Raw genomic sequence first — 17558 nt, 5'->3', positions numbered from 1 at the left:
CATCACTGGTGGGACATTTTTTCAGGAATGTCTGTCACCGCTAGAACATATGTAGCTCCACCATTATTGATTCTTGTGGCTATTTTATGTGTGTTGACGCTATGCAATGTATTAACATGCCTTTATATACGCCGGATTAAACAACGATTGTCTAGGACCATATATCACACTGCCTTAAGATGATGCACATACATATTTTAGCAGAAGATGGACCTTATGGAACGATGTGTTATCATGTAACTGTGGATACAGATACTGATGTAGATCAGTTCACTTATATGCACTGGAGTAATCAAGATCGATGGGTGCACAATGATGTATATGCCACGCGAATGGAGTTGTTAGATTTCGTGTGTCATTGGGTCACTACTGTCTGCCAGGAGTATCAACATGCTCCTGGCCATACTGAAGATGATGATGTTATCTGGGAAGGTGAAGGTTTTATGAATTAAGGCCATTTTAGGCCAGAGGTGGAATGATATGGGAATATCTAATTTGTGTCCTAAAATGACCATCTGTATACTATTGGTGTTATATAACTGCTTGTTTTGTCCCAAGTGACCACCTGTATACTGTTTTTGTTATATTATTCTGCTTGTTTTGGTGCCTGTGTGACTGCCTATCTTTGGAAGGGTGAGAAAAGGGTGTCTTGTAAATATGTTTACAAGACAGGATCTCAGGACTCATCCTCGCCTGTGGGAAAGGACCGGCCATCCTCTCTCTCATGCGATGTTGTGTTTTTCTAAATAAGTATAAAGACGGGGAAATCCCACATCTCGGGAGAGTCTGCTGCGGGTTACGTATACGAACGCCCAGCCGGGGTTTTCTAAGCCACTCTACCGGGATTGTTGGCTCTCCAGTCCGTGTCAAAGGTAGGGCAAGCTATGCTATGCTTATAAGGCTGAACCCATTGAGATGTAATGATGAGTGTCATGAGCTGCGGGGAATAAACCTGACACACTTATTCTAGCACTCTGACTTTGTGTGTTTCATCCGCTGACCACCACGAACCTCTAAAATCACACATTACAGATGGCGACCCACAGTGAAGTTGTTAATGACTACATTTTGGAAGACAAATTGGTCGAAATGTAGCCAGACTATCCCTGTTTATATGTCGTCACCTTGTCGCACTTTAAAAACAGGGACAAGCACGAGCAGGCACTCAAGGAGAGGGCAGCAAGATTGGACCAGAGAGGTACGAACTGTGCAACGTCATGGGTACCAGCTAGGTTTTCCAACTGCCCCGTATTAGCCGGGAGCTTGAAACATCCTGTGTACGGTGTTATATAACTGTAATTTGACTTGCCGAACTACACATGCATTTATACGAAAAATACATGCCAGTTGGCATTACAATTAACACTGACCATGGTATAAATATCAATAATCCTATCCAGACCACTCACTTCCACCACTTGTGGAAATAGGCTATACTTCTTTATAGAATGGTCTGTATTTCCTGTGATGATTGTAATTCTGCATAGATAGGATGGGTAAATTGACTGTTAAGTCTTGGATGGTATACAATTTACTTTTTAACCACAATTCCATTGTGGCTTGCAATTAAGATGTCCAGTGCATAATGTACTTTACCTGATGTATTTAATCCTGTTAGATATTCGAATACGAGATGTATTCATAACAAATACAGTGCATTTAAAAAATACTTATTCCTTTCAGTGGAGTGGGTGAAACTAAAAATAAGATTGCTGCGGAACAGCTATACCAAGGCCAGAAAACCTCAAACAAGTGGAAGTGCCAGGAAACACTTGACCAAACGTTCCAAATGGCTTTTGGAAAAACTGCAATTTCTTGCTCCCTACATCGCTGCTCGGCCAACAATAACAAACTTGGATACGGTAAGTATTTCCTCAATAATGTATTTATTAATCACAAAATTGCAACATATGTGTACATAAAAAATACAGTTGGAAAGATTCACAATAAGAAATGTACAGTGTCTGTCTAATCAGCTTTTGGACTTGGAGGAGAAAAGGCCTTAACTGATTTTTGCCAACTAGAAACATAGGGGACTCTTTGGAGACAAATGACATTAGATTCATCCTACTGAATTCACACTACCTTAGTTTTGATTTCCTGTCTACTTTATACCATCACTGACTGACCATGTCATGCTGCCACGGCACAGCTCCATAGTCAGAATTGAAATAGTCAGTAAGGAGCTGCCTTTGTAACTTTGCATCAGCTTTGGGGTTTCGATCAGTAGTTGGCTGCTATCCTGTCAGGGGGGATCATTCCTCCATGCTCCAGCAGTCAGGGTATGGTTAGCAGTGTCTTCACTATCACAAATGCTGATGTAGGAAAGCTTGTTGTCTTCCACCATATAGTTATGTAGACAACAGGCAGCCAAAATGACTTGATGCACTTTATCAGGCCTGAGATTGATTGTTGTCAAAAACACCCTGAACCTGTTGGAGAGAATGCCACATGCATTCTCGACCACCCGTCTAGCCCTGGATAACCGATAATTAAAAATTTGTTTTTCGGTGGTCCAGGTTTCTGTGTGGGTATGGTTTCATCAGTGTTAGTGACAGTGGGAATGCGTCATCACCAACTATGTGGTAGTTAATTTTGCTGGTGGATATTCCATTTATCTCTTCAGCTGGTGGCAAATTCAGGGAGTTTTCACTCAGTGTTTCTTTAATGCTGAGTTTGCAAATATGCCAGCATCTCCTGCACGACCAGTTGCCCCCACATCTACATATGTGAACTTGTAATCTGCATTTACAAGAGCTAAGAGTACAACACTGAAGAAATGTTTGTAGCTGAAGTACTCTGAACCACTGTTTTCAGGCTGTTGGATGGCAATGTGTTTGCCATCAATTGCTCCGATGCAACAAGGATAGTTCCACCTCTCCTTGAATTCCTTGGCAATTTCCATTCATTCACCTGTCGTTGTCGGGACCTGAAAAAAAGAGATATTTAATGTTTGCTTTTAATTTAATAATTTCAGCCATCACCATCTGATACAGCTGGCAGTGAGGACACCATTGATGTGCTAGATGATGGCCAAAGCGAAGACCCCAATGATACATCTTCTGTCTTTGAAAGTGAAGCTGATGAAGGAGAAAGCAGTACAAGCACATCTACCCCCAAATTCACAAAACAACCCATCATACAACCAAACCATCTGAAATGGCAACGAGATGCTGAAGAATATCAGTTGATAAAAGGGTTGGCTGAGTCAGTTACTCAGAGAAACAAGGCACAAAAAAATTCAGTGGAAGATGATGCAGTTTGTGCATTTGGTCGGTATGTCACACAAACGTTGTCTGAGTTTGATCCATACACTAGAAACATGGCCCAATTAATAATATTTTATTTCAGGCACAAATGGGAACACTTGGCCAAAATACACATCCCATCAGCCCAAGACCACCACCAGTGTTTAACCACCAGCCACAACCATTTCATCCCCGACATGAGTGGGTCGGTCCCAAACAAGCACACCACCCCGTTTACCAAAATCATGTCTCAGGTGACAACGACCAAGTGTATGAAACACTGTAATATTTTATTTGAAAATATTGTGTATACATACAAAGTTTATATTTTTTACTTTGAGTTTTTGTGTGTGTGTGTGTGTTTGTGTCAGTGCCACTTCACAGCCTCCTCACCAGTGAGTGTCAGTGTGAATGTATTATTTTCCTCATCTCAGCTTTTATGTTTGTCTTTTGATTTTTGTCAACCTCCCTAAACAGTGTGACACAGTTGAGACCTCTAAAGAAATTAAGACTAGGTCCATGTTATTGTTTACAATTCTGTTCATTGTTTGAAATGAATGTTTTATAAACATTTTTCTTTCATTCACAGATGCCTAATGTGTGATTCTACTGTTCTATTTTTGGAACATATTAGGCTAATAGAGCATTTATTTTTGTAAACTGCATTATTTAATAACTTGTTGCATCTGTAGTGCATACTGTTGTGTTTGAATAAAATGCAATTCATTACCTTCATATACTGCTCCCTCATTGTGCTGTACAACGCCTGGCATGTCTCATCAACAATATTTGAGACTGTCCTTTCTCCAATCCTGAATTGAAATGCCAGACTTCGAAATGTTTCATCCTAAAATATAGAAACATTAAAATCTTATGAGCTTTACAAAGACACAGGATCAAAATCTTAACCAGAAATTACAATGAATCAAGATCACCTTTTACAATATAAACCACAATTGTCATACCAAGGGAAGGAAAGCATAATGTAGTTGCGATGGCCTTGCTTTTTCTAACAAAATTGACATAATTCTTTTTGGTAGAGCTAGCTACATATAAACATAGTAAACTAGGGCCAGCAACAGTCATCCTGCATGCAATGTAATTTACATTGTAAAAAACATACCTGTAGCCAGGAATCTGAGCGTGATGGCAAGCCTCTCTCCGGGACTGATACTCTGTCGCTTCGTGGTATCAACTTTGCGGATCGATGGACCCACCATTTCCAACACCCTCTCGAAGGATTCTCTGTTCAGGCGGTGGTATTGCCGGAAGGATTCTGGGTCTTCGAGTCGCATCTCTTGGAGAAGATTAGCATAAACTCCTTGCCCTGTCCTCTTTTGCAGCCATGACCTCACCCATGTTCTCCTAACTTTAGAACGGCGGCGACGGCAACGCCTCATCAACAGAAGGAGTAGTAATATTTCCTCCATATCCACCTCTGTCTCCGTTTCATTCATTTCTGACAAGAGGGGGCTACCATCTTGGAATCATGTGAGTGGAGGACGAGTCTTGATTGGTCACTTGAATTTCTGCCTTCAGCACGTAACTTTCGTAGCACGCACACGGTGAGTTTTTTGCCTCGCGAGGCAAAAAATATCAAACGTGTTTGGTTTTCACCTCAAGGCCTCGCGAGGTAGAAAGTTCGGCGAAAATAAGGCACACACGGCGAGCTCTCTGCTGAGAAAACAGCCTCGAATGACTTTTAGCTCAGTAGATAGTTCTCGTGTGCAGCAGGCTTTAGGGTACTGATACAACTAGCAACACAATACGACCTTAAGTTGCATCAGATGGCATACTTACATGCACCTATTGACTTTGAGATATGCATGGAACAGCCATAGGGTTTCCATATGAGTTCTGAAAAAGGTGAGGAACTCGTGTGCAGATTGAACAAGTCTATTTATGGTTTAAAACAGTCTGGAAGAAACTGGAATGTTATGCTTCACAACTCCCTAACTAAAAATGGGTTTACACAGAGTCAAGCGGACAACTGTATTTATACAAAACTATCAGATGAAGAGAAAGTAATCTTGCTGGTATGGGTAGATGATATAGCCGTGGCTGCAAGTAGTGAGAAACATTTAAAGGAAGTAAAGGAGAAGCTGAGAGAGCAGTTTAAGATGAAAGATTTAGGACAACTCTCTCATTTCATTGGTATTGACTTCAGTCAAATGACTAGTACTGTTTAAATGAACCAGTCGTGATACACTGAAAGAATCTTGGGTAGATTTTATGATTTTATGAATTACCCTCTAACAGACACGTGAAATTGAAGTCATTCACACATTATACTGAAACCTCTCATATATCATACTGAAGTCATTCACACATTATAGTAAAACCTCTCATACACTATACTGAAATGCTCTTAAACACTATACTGAAATCATTCACACACTATAATAAAATTTCTGAAATCGCATTTCACTAGTTTGTATGAAAGGAATTCTACTAGTGTGTGTGAGAGCGAATTTCACTTGAAAAGGAAGTCGTTTCACTTAAAACGGAAGTCACGTAGCTGAAAAAAAGGAGCACGTTTTGTTTCAAAACTGAAGAGGAAGAAGGAGGAGACTATGGTTACAAGAGATTTTATAAAGATTTATGCTGTACAGATGTCTGCTCAGCAGCCTGGAAGCCATCTAAGTTACTGCCTTACTGAATACATTACTGGCCTCAGCAGAGACGATTAGAACCCTGTCTAACACATAAGCCGGACAACCGACAGTAGCAGAGGACACACTAACTAGTTACCTAGCATCGCTCTTTCCACCCCGCCAACAAAACCATGTGTTGGCCGTTTCTTCCAGATCTTTTCCATTAAGGAGAGAATGTGAACCTCGTTATCAAGCACAGCATTGCTTCACTAAGTGGACATCAGGCACGAGGAGAAAAAGGTAAATATTATTTACTTTTTAGGCTCTTAATGTGCTACTGCTGCTAATTACATTTCCACATTCAGACCTGTACAAACATGAACTTATCTGGACACGGTGATTTTAGTACTTCTCCTGAGTTTATTGGTTCTACTTGTGGAGTGGAAAGAGATGTTATTATCGTGTACTGTATGAACAGATCATTCCGTTGATATGTCGAGCGCAGTTTCATTGTCGAGGTCTTTCGCTTCGAACTTCGTCCCCTAAATTCTCATAATATAATATAATATAATATAATATAATATAATATTCATGCTGTTCCTACCTGTCTTAAGAATGACTAATTACATTAGAATAAACAAATCCTGACCTTCTCTTTTTTTTAAAGTAATATCAAGAAAAACAATGTTATCCAAATAGCTGTAATTACAGCTGTAAAATTGTTTAATTCTCTCAGGAACTTCCTTCGTGTCAAAAGCATTTTAAGTGTCCATGCAGTGAATGTTTTTAACTTATCAGGTTGCTCTTCTGAAGTTGTGGGTTTTGTGTGACATTCTGTTAGTGGTCCCTGACTTAACATGAACTGGTTGTTTTCATGTGTTTCAGAGCCAGGGATCAGCAGCACGACCATTTCAACAAGGACATAATACTGCTTCCCAACCCTACATGGGTTTGTAAACAAGGGCCAAAACAATGGTTGCACACACATAGACATATTCTTAGTGCTTTTGAATTCCACAAGGCTTGGGACTACCAGACTGTTATAAAATGCATCAGGGAAGGCTTTGGTCACCACCTTCCAGAAGATGTTAGGTTTATGTCCATTTTTTTACAACATATAAAAACATATTTCAACATAATAATGTATTTGTGATCAAATCTACAGTTCCGCCTCAAATCCCCATTAAAGAAAGGAAAGTCAGGAGCTGAATGGCATGCTAATCCACAAGGTTTCTAAAACAAAAGCCCTATCTGTTAGACCATCAAAGACCCTTCTAGTAAGTAACATTATTTTCTTAACTATTTAAATAATTATCCTTAAAATAGTGTAATTGTCTTAAGAAATTATATAAATATTGTGTATCGCATGTAGTAGTGCAACACCTTTTAAACGACAAAAATGATTTTATTGCAATCAGAACAAGGATAATACAAAATATTTTTTTACACAAGTACTGCTTTTTAACATGGTTGTTTACAGTAATTTAGATGTTGCAATGTTTACTTCTGTTTAAAATTTTTGGTCTTCTTACTTTCTCTTTAAAAGACTGAATGTAAAGAAAAAGAGTCTACTCCTATCCCTCCTGAATCAACCTCAACCATCTGCTACAACTGCTAATGATAGTGATGATGACCTTTTTGAAGTTGATGCTTCACACAACCACACAAGCCCAAGCAGCCGTATCACCACAAGAGCTGATACAAGCTCAAGAAGTCACAATGAAGATGGTAATCCTGGCACTAGAAGCCACTATGATGATGGCTATGGAAGTAACCCCACTGTTAGCAGTGCTGTTAAAAGAAAAAGAGTAATGGAGTTAAATGATGGAAACTGTGACAATCGTGGCCACAGTGCAGGAACAAGTGGTCATGATGGCGGGCGAGGGAACTGTACAAGTAGAGTTGACCAGCCAGCACAAGTAGCCGTGGTGAAAGAAACTATGCAATAAATGATGGTGGAGCAGTCACAAGCGGCTATGATGGTGGCAACTCTGCGAGTAGTGACAGCAACCCAAGCGCTAGGAGTCATGATGAAGACTACTCTTCATATTTAACACTTACTTGTCTGTCTGATGACTTTTCTGAGGATGAGGACCTCAATCTAGCTATAATGGCTAGTTTGGAGAGTCGAAGGTGAGGAGCACTCCCATAATAATGAAAGATACATGAATATAAACAAATGGCTTGTTTTTTGTCTTTTATCAGGCTGTTATTATTATTTTGTACATTCAGCTTGAGTTTAACTCAAGTTTTCCAGTATCATCAAACTAGTTTACTTTTAATTGAGGTTGATCATTATGGTGGCTCACAGACGTAACCTGATCACAGGAGTTCACTCTTAAAGGCTCAAATAAGAACATTTCACCAGCAAAATAATGAATAGTCAGATTACCAGTTAAATGTTATAATTGGTCATGGAAATGACCACGGACCTAAAATTTACATATACTACATATACTTCAGGTCATGTTTCCAGTTGGTTGAGTCAAACATTTGCCTATTACTAATCCATGTCTGCATCTTTTTACTTGTTTTTAATGTTGTTATATTGCTGATCATATTCTTTTTTTTAATTGTTTATTGTTCTGTAGTCAAACTAAATTCATCATAATACATTGCTGTTAAATGTCATTCTACATTATGTTTGTGGTTCAAAGTTTGCTGATATTATTTTTAATTTTCAACTCCACAACTTTTTGAAACAAGTGCTGATAGCTTGATAAGATAGCTCATGTTTCAAAGCGTCATTTCACAGCATGATATGTGATGCTGGTTGTATATTTATTTAAGCATATAATCACAAAAGAGCCAGAGCTTGTCTATCTTTCCTTATTTTACTGACCCCTGATCTTTGTATTAGTATGACATATTTTGGGTTCATTGATTATGATCACCGATAGCAAAAAGTCTGAGTTGTTTTTAAAAGTTCCTATGCACTATGCTTCTGAGCCCTCATTCTTTTTTTTTTTCTTTTTTTTTTTCTATTACTTCTTCTTTTTTTAATATCTGCAGTGCAGAAAAGATCCCAGTTCAAGAGATACTTCTGGAACTTTCAACCAAAATTTTTTTCTTCTTCCGGCCCTCGACAAAGGCAGACGCTTTTCTTCTCTCTCCCTCCTCCCCTCGCCCTGCTACTTGTCCTGTCATTTCTGAGCCTCTCTCAGCATTTCTGTTTTGATTCTAGAATCTAGAACCACAGATTTGATCAGCTTGTCCCTAAATGCAATCGACCAAATCTATTTGAACAGGAAAACAGGCGTAGGGGAGCCTGCTTGTCCTCGTGGAACATTTTCGGCTGGATTTGTGATGGATTCCTGGGGAGTGTGGAAGGTCATGTGCCTGTCGATTCTGTCTGTCGAGGGTGCTGAAGACATCTACACATTCGGATTCATGATAACTGGGTTTCTGTTGTTTGGAGCCATCAGTTTCCTGGGATATCACAAAATTCAGACACTGTTGGCGGCCACTGGTGGTCATGCTCCATGGTACAGAGCTCAGGTTTCCCAGCTGCCCTGAAGGCATCATTCTCTCATTCATTCATGATTGCTGATGCGCTCCACCTGCGCTGACCGCTTTATATACCTGCTGGTGACAACTCTTCCCTGCACGTATCCAGCCTTTGTATTTCTGCCTGTCTGTCATTCACCATCTTGTCTGGATCTGGATTTTGCCTCTGCCTGCCCCCTGTCTGGTACTCTGCTTGTCTGTGTTTGGATCTCCTTGCTCTCTGACATCTGGAATTCTTTATAGGAATAAGATATCGGATCACAGACTCAACCTTCCTTGCCCCACGGGAGATACTCTGGACTCCCTGCTGTCTGCCTTTCAGCAGTCCTACCTGTGGTCAGTAAACCCCCTTCTAACCTCTCCTCTGCTCAGCAGCTTTTCTCACACACCGCAGCGGATATCTCCTTGGATTCCCTAAACCCAAATTCAGGAGACGATCCTCATTCATTCGCTGGAGCAAACTCTGCTGGTACGTCAGCAATTACTTCCGTGCATTGTCACCTACAACTTCCTGCTTCCTAATCTCTGTCTCATATATCCACATACGCATCATAAATTCCTTGTGTACAATAAAATATCTGACACCCATCCCTGGACCTCTGAGCATTTACTGAGTCCACACACCATTGTCCTGACATTCAGAGGCTGAGGAGAAAACAGGTGGAGGTCCACCACCACCATTCACAGAGGCTGAGGAGAAAACAGGTGGAGGTCCACCACAAGCACTGTTCAGAGGTTGAGGAGAAAACAGGTGGAGGTCCACCACCACAACTGTTCAGAGGCTGAGGAGAAAACAAGTGGAGGTCCACCACCACCATTCACAGAGGCTGAGGAGAAAACAGGTGGAGGTCCACCACCACAACTGTTCAGAGGCTGAGGAGAAAACAGGTGGAGGTCCACCACCACCATTCACAGAGGCTGAGGAGAAAACAGGTGGAGGTCCACCACAAGCACTGTTCAGAGGCTGAGGAGAAAACAGGTGGAGGTCCACCATCACAACCGTTCAGAGGCTGTAGTAATAGTACCAGGGTCAGTACTAGAGCAGTAGTACCACGGTAATTAATACAGCAGTAGTACCAGGGTCATTAGTATAGCAGTAGTACCAGGGTTTGTACTACAGCAGTAGTACCAGGTTCATTACGACAGCAGTAGTACCAGGGTCAGTACTACAGCAGTAGTACCAGGGTCAGTTTAACAGCAGTAGTACCAGGGTCATTAGTATAGCAGTAGTATCAGGGTCGGTACTACAGCAGTAGTACCAGGGTCAGTTTAACAGCAGTAGTACCAGGGTCATTAGTATAGCAGTAGTACCAGGGTCAGTACTACAGCAGTAGTACCAGGGTCAGTTTAACAGCAGTAGTACCAGGGTCATTAGTATAGCAGTAGTATCAGGGTCGGTACTACAGCAGTAATACCAGGGTCAGTTTAACAGCAGTAGTACCAGGGTCATTAGTATAGCAGTAGTATCAGGGTCGGTACTACAGCAGTAGTACCAGGGTCAGTTTAACAGCAGTAGTACCAGGGTCATTAGTATAGCAGTAGTACCAGGGTCAGTACTACAGCAGTAGTACCAGGGTCAGTTTAACAGCAGTAGTACCAGGGTCATTAGTATAGCAGTAGTATCAGGGTCGGTACTACAGCAGTAATACCAGGGTCAGTTTAACAGCAGTAGTACCAGGGTCATTAGTATAGCAGTAGTATCAGGGTCGGTACTACAGCAGTAATACCAGGGTCAGTTTAACAGCAGTAGTACCAGGGTCATTAGTATAGCAGTAGTATCAGGGTCGGTACTACAGCAGTAATACCAGGGTCATTACTACAGCAGTAGTACCAGGTTCATTACGAAAGCAGTAGTACCAGGGGTCTGTACATGCGCAGACTGAGTCCCTGCCAGAGGGACTTTATAAAAAAGTCCATTATAAAACTGATTCTGTATCCATGGATAGGCCAGAACAGAGCTAATACAAGACACGACCCACTAAATGTTACAGAAGCGATAGTCCTCTAAATGAAATTCCTACAACAGCCTCCCAGCACTTGTTTACTCACCGCTCTAGATCTGGCTCTCTTCCGTCCTGCATGCACCTGTGGACCACACCGTTCCCGGGAATGCGGATGCGCACTTCCATCAAAAACCTTGCACAGATAACCATCCACAATGGAGCATCACTGACTGCTGTCAGAGAACAGTGGCCTACGGCTGCATGATCCCACCTGTTTTTCTGTAGTTGTGGAAAACACCCAGCCTCCTCTGCTTTCAGATTAGACCGTTTTCCTGTGAAACTCACCGAGCACGCCGGACGGCGTAAAGGACGTTTGATGCTGCTGCTGCGGGTGGGTGTCATTTCTGTCCTGCTGCTCGCTTGGCACCGTCCTCTCCATCCTCTCCCCTGCCCCGTTTCTGCCGTGTACGTCTGCGGTGCTGCTGCCACCACCGTCTACAGCAGCGTCGGGATCAGCTGCCGCCTGCATGCTGGTGAACGAGTGCTCCAGGTGGTGGAGGAAGACCGCAGTGCAGGCTGTTAATGAACGGCTGATGAGGGCAGGGGGACGATCCAACAGCGCGTCTGACAGATTAGGATGAGAGGAGGCATGAGGAGGAACATGATCGTGCATCTACACGTTACGCGTTACACCAGTCGTGACTGTGTCACGACAGTTTAGAGAAAACCCGCGTGGGCTGCAGGTTTATAAACAAAATGGCACATAGCTTTTATGGCTACACGTTCTCTTTAAACCTGTGTGAATCACACAGGATTGCCACAGGGGCTGTGGTTTACAACCCCAATTCCGAATAGTTGCAACTCTGAGTGAAATGGTATATATATATATATATATATATATATAAATGAAACCACAATCTCATCATCTGTCTTTAATTCCAAGTAGAAGATCAGCAACATGTCAGATGGTGAAAGGAAACACTACCATGTGATGGAAAATATTAGCTGATAGTGAATCTAGTTCCAATTCCACAGTGATGCTCTGCGCGGTATGAAAAGTAGTTCCAGAGTGATGTTCAGCACGGTGTAAAAAGTAGTTCCAGGGTGATGTTCAGCACGGTGTAAAAAGTAGTTCCAGAGTGGTGTTCAGCACGGTGTAAAAAGTAGTTCCAGAGTGGTGTTCAGCACGGTGTAAAAAGTAGTTCCAGGGTGATGTTCAGCACGGTGTAAAAAGTAGTTCCAGAGTGGTGTTCAGCACGGTGTAAAAAGTAGTTCCAGAGTGGTGTTCAGCATGGTGTAAAAAGTAGTTCCAGGGTGATGTTCAGCACGGTGTAAAAAGTAGTTCCAGAGTGGTGTTCAGCATGGTGTAAAAAGTAGTTCCATGGTGACGTTCAGCACGGTGTAAAAAGTAGTTCCATGGTGACGTTCAGCACGGTGTAAAAAGTAGTTCCATGGTGACGTTGAACACGGTGTAAAAAGTAGTTCCAGGGTGATGTTCAGCACGGTGTAAAAAGTAGTTCCAGGGTGATGTTCAGCACGGTGTAAAAAGTAGTTCCAGGGTGATGTTCAGCACGGTGTAAAAAGTAGTTCCAGGGTGATGTTCAGCATGGTGTAAAAAGTAGTTCCAGGGTGATGTTCAGCATGGTGTAAAAAGTAATTCCAGGGTGATGTTCAGCATGGTGTAAAAAGCAGTTCCAGGTGTCACGGCTGGGTTCAGCCGTCGGAGGGAGGAAAGCAGGACCCAAATAGCAGACGTGATAACAGAACAGGTTTATTAAACACTAGGGATCTGGGTGGTCTGAGCTGGAGAGGGTCCGGGGTTCAGGTTCTCTGGGGGAAGAGGAAAATGGTGAGTGGGGTTCTATGCAGCAAAGTCCTGTGATTCCAAGCTGGTGAGCGGCTTACTATATCCAAATGAAACTCCGGATTGAAGGAGGAGGTAGGCTGTCACGGCTGATCCTGAGCTGAAGGATGAAGGGCGGGCAGGCAGGTGGCGAGGTATACAGCTGGCGGTTGGAGGAGGAAGACTGGAAGTCAGATCACTGGAATGCTGGAGTGTATCGATGCTGAAGAAGAGGTGAGGAAGCAAAGGTAAGTATAATAGACAGGAACAATAGAATTACTAGTAGCGGCCTGATTTACCACAAAAAACAGTCAGATAATCTGGCGAGGTCTGGTTGCTCCTGCAGTCCTCATAAAGGGAGGTTTGATGAGGGTTGATGGAACGCAGCTGCGGAGAAAAGAGCAGACCGGACTCCGCCCCAAGCTCACTGAAACCTGCACAGCCCCACCTAAAGCTCAGGTAGAGAAAGACATGCAGCAGAACCGTGACACCAGGGTGATGTTCAGCACGGTGTCAAAAGTAGTTCCAGGGTGATGTTCAGCACGGTGTAAAAAGTAGTTCCAGGGTGATGTTCAGCACGGTGTCAAAAGTAGTTCCAGGGTGATGTTCAGCACGGTGTAAAAAGTAGTTCCAGGGTGATGTTCAGCACGGTGTCAAAAGTAGTTCCAGGGTGATGTTCAGCACGGTGTAAAAAGCAGTTCCAGGTTGATGTTCAGCACGGTGTAAAAAGTAGTTCCAGGTTGATGTTCAGTACGGTGTAAAAAGTAGTTCCAGGGTGATGTTCAGCACGGTGTAAAAAGCAGTTCCAGGTTGATGTTAAGCACGGTGTAAAAAGTAGTTCCAGGTTGATGTTCAGTACGGTGTAAAAAGTAGTTCCAGGGTGATGTTCAGCACGGTGTAAAAAGTAGTTCCAGGGTGATGTTCAGTATGGTGTAAAAAGTAGTTCCAGGGTGATGTTCAGTACGGTGTAAAAAGTAGTTCCAGGTTGATGTTCAGCACGGTGTACAAAGTAGTTCCAGGGTGATGTTCAGCATGGTGTAAAAAGTAGTTCCAGGGTGGTGTTCAGTACGGTGTAAAAAGTAGTTCCAGGGTGGTGTTCAGCATGGTGTAAAAAGTAGTTCCAGGGTGATGTTCAGCATGGTGTAAAAAGTAGTTCCAGGGTGATGTTCAGCATGGTGTAGCATCTCTTCTTCTAACATGTCTGGAAACATCTGGGAAGTGAGGAGACCAGTTGCTGGACTTTTAGGAGAGGAATGTTGTTCCATTCTGGTCTGATGCAGGAATCTAGCTGCTCTGCTTGGTCCAGAGAAGATGGACGAAGGTTCTGGATCCTGTTCACATCTGGCTTCTTCTCTGCATGATGGAGCTTTAACCTGCATTTGTGGGTTTCTGGGTGATCTGTGTCACAGACGGTGGTTTCTGGAAGTCTTCCTGAGTCCATGCAGTGGTTTCCAGTAGAGAATCATGTCTGCTTTTAATGCAGATCACCAGCATCCAGCCTTGTCCCATGCACACAGAGATTCCTCCTGATTCTCTGAATGTTCTGATGATATTCTACACTGTAGATGGAGGATCTTCAATGTTTGAGGAACATTTTTCTGAAATTGTTCCACAGTTTTAGATCCAGTTTGTCTCAGATGGTGAAGCTCTGTCCATCTTTCCATCTGAGAGACTCTGCCTCTCTGAAATGCTCCTTTTATACCCAGTCATGTTACTGACCTGTTACCAGGTAACCTGGTTAGTTGTCCAATGCTCCTCCAGGTGTTTCTGGTTTGTACCAGGTACTTTTCCAGCCTTTTGTTGCTCCTGTTCCAACTTTTTCCATCAGATTCACAATCAGCTCATATTTTCATCACATAGTGAACCGTCTTAGTTTATGTGTGCTAGTTGAACAGTAGCACAGTAGGAAAATTTTCCTGTGCCTCCTACACTCCTACATAAACTATTTCTGGATTTCTTTAGAAGCTGTCGCTGATTTTTTTTCAGACATCAGAGAAGCACACCCATTCTGAGGCAGGAAGTACGAGCCATGATTCAACACCATCTAGAATTACATTTAACTGCAGTGACTTGATTTAATTGTTTTTCTGTATCAAATGATCAGTCTGGAGGAATTTGCTCAATTTTTCTTTCCAATGTTGCTTCAGTTCATTCAGGTCTTCAGCTCTCTGAAGGTCCCACCACAGCATCTCAGTCAGGATGAGGTCTGGAGTCTGACTGGACCACAAAAGACATAACAAGTTATATATTTCCGTTTATTTGAGAGTGTATTCTACTCATTTTACTACTGAAAAAGACTTTTTAATGAAATAATATGTAAAGCAGTTGTACTTTCTCTTTTACATTCATTACCTACATACATTCATGTCACGGTGTATGGCTGGGGTTGAGATTTCCCAGCTATCTCTGAAGGCATTCTCCCTCCAGCACAGCTGATGCGCTCCACCTGCGCTAGGTGCTTTTAATACCAGTGAGTGACAACTCTTCCCTGCTAGATTGTCTTAGATCGTTTAACCCTGCACGTTTCCAGCCCTGATCTACTGCCTGCCAAACCTGTTCTCTGATCTTCAAACCTGTTTTTGACCTGGATATCCTGACTCTGCCTGCCACCTGTCTGGTAACTCTGTCTTTTGGATTCTGCTGGTACTCTGACCCTTGGACTGTCCCCAGGATTTGGATTTGGATTAAGGAAACTATCTCAAACCCTTCTGGAATATCTGGAGGATTACCTGGATCTTTCCGGAGGATTTATCCAGTGTGGATATTTCAGCTCTTGTCAATATCAGACCCAACTAACTGTTTTGGTTCAGCAGTTTCCACAGCCCCAGCGGAGCCCCATTGCTGTCATCTCAGTTCCTGAAAACCCCAGGCCGGCTTCCATCCCTTCTGCTGATACGTGAGCATTTATCTTACACATTCCTGCCTGATCATGCTTAATCTCACCTTGGTTCTCCTACCCTCTCAGGCTAGCGGACTGTGAGACCACACTCGGCTCCCCTGGATATACTCTCATCTTTACAATAAAAACCTTTTTATCACCCAATCATCAGTACTGACAATTATTGTGGTTCAGTTTGCTGAACCCTGACACATTCATGTGTACATTAAAAGACCTGAATAACTCAACAGTTCAGATCAGGGCTACAACATTCAGTTCTATTAGGGCCACAGTCCTGCAGGTTTTCATTGTTTCCCTGCGCCAACACACCTGAGTGAAATTAAATGGATGTAACAGCCAATGAAATTCTGCCTCATGACTCATCTCAGTCAGGTGTGTTGGAGCAGGGACACATTGAAAACTGCAGGACTGCAGAACTTGTAGAACCGAACTAAGTAACCCTGGTTTAGAAAGTCTGCACATGTGGACACTCTTATGTCTGAATAAGGTGTTCGTTATGGACAATCCATGACGAGCACAGAAGTCCAGCAACAAAACACCACTCAGATTTAGATTAAGGGGGCCGTTCCTCCCAATCACGCCCCTCCATGTGAGCACTGAAGTCCCCCAGCAGAACCAGGGAGTCCCCAGAAGGAGTGCTCTCCAACACCCCAACACCCAACACACCAACACGGTGTGTGTGTGAGTGTTGCCAACTTAGCGACCTTTTTTTGTTTTTGTTTTTTAAAGCGACTAGCAACAAATCTAAAGACTTTTTCAGTATTGGAGACTTTTGTAGATGGTGTTGCAAATATTTTATATGCATTCTCATTCATTTACTCATTTATTATTCATTTACTTATTTAAGCATTCTTATTCATTTACTTATTTACATTTTATCCTTAGATTTTAGTAACATGCATTAGGCTCTGCTTTTAATTAATAGAACTACAGCTTAATTGTTATCATTGCTTTGCAGGTTACAGATAAAGCATTCACATAAACAGGAGACAGGGTTACTGGGTTCAGTGCTGGGAAAGTGGCAAGGGACCTTGAAAATTGTTCTGGTGCCCAGCAAGAGAAAGCTACTGAGAAGATAACAAATAAGCAGAAATAGGGAGGATAAAACTTGTTTTGCAGATCTCACCCAACTGACTGTGGGAAAGAAGAAAACAGCCTGGGAAGAAAAGTGACGGAAGAAGGAAGGACCACCTTGCAAAATACACATTCACATGAATGCGTACCACATGCACGCACATAGCCACAATGCATTGTATCACTATAAATGAGGAGGATAATTTAGGTAGGCGGGTCTTTTGGCTGAACCGAAGGGTCCCGACACTTTGTGTATTAGTGATCAGAAGCTAAGCTAACAGGCCTCCTTCTCGAGAAGATATGTATTGTTTTCTTATTACTGGCTTAACAAAGAATTGTCAATTCTACTCAAACTCTGGTGTTTTTGCCTTCTTTTAAAAATGTGGATTTTTGAACACTCTTCCTTCTGATGATGGATTTACAGGGGGTGAACAAATCTTTTAAAGCCAA

At 42.4% G+C, this 17558-nt stretch overlaps 1 protein-coding gene across 1 annotated transcript in view; it reads right to left on the bottom strand.

Moving 5' to 3' along the window:
- The window catches only part of LOC121644300, a 60140-nt gene extending 48175 nt beyond the window's left edge, over positions 1-11965 (bottom strand). The window contains exon 1 of the mRNA XM_041992163.1: positions 11638-11965. Coding sequence (XP_041848097.1) covers positions 11638-11965 — 328 coding nt within the window. The remainder of the gene's footprint in view (positions 1-11637) is intronic.
- Between the last annotated feature and the right edge of the window lie 5593 nt (positions 11966-17558).

This window comes from Melanotaenia boesemani, chromosome 8, assembly GCF_017639745.1.
Source record: "Melanotaenia boesemani isolate fMelBoe1 chromosome 8, fMelBoe1.pri, whole genome shotgun sequence".
NCBI classification, from domain to species: Eukaryota; Metazoa; Chordata; class Actinopteri; order Atheriniformes; family Melanotaeniidae; genus Melanotaenia; species Melanotaenia boesemani.
This window is presented reverse-complemented; position numbering and strand designations above follow the sequence as displayed.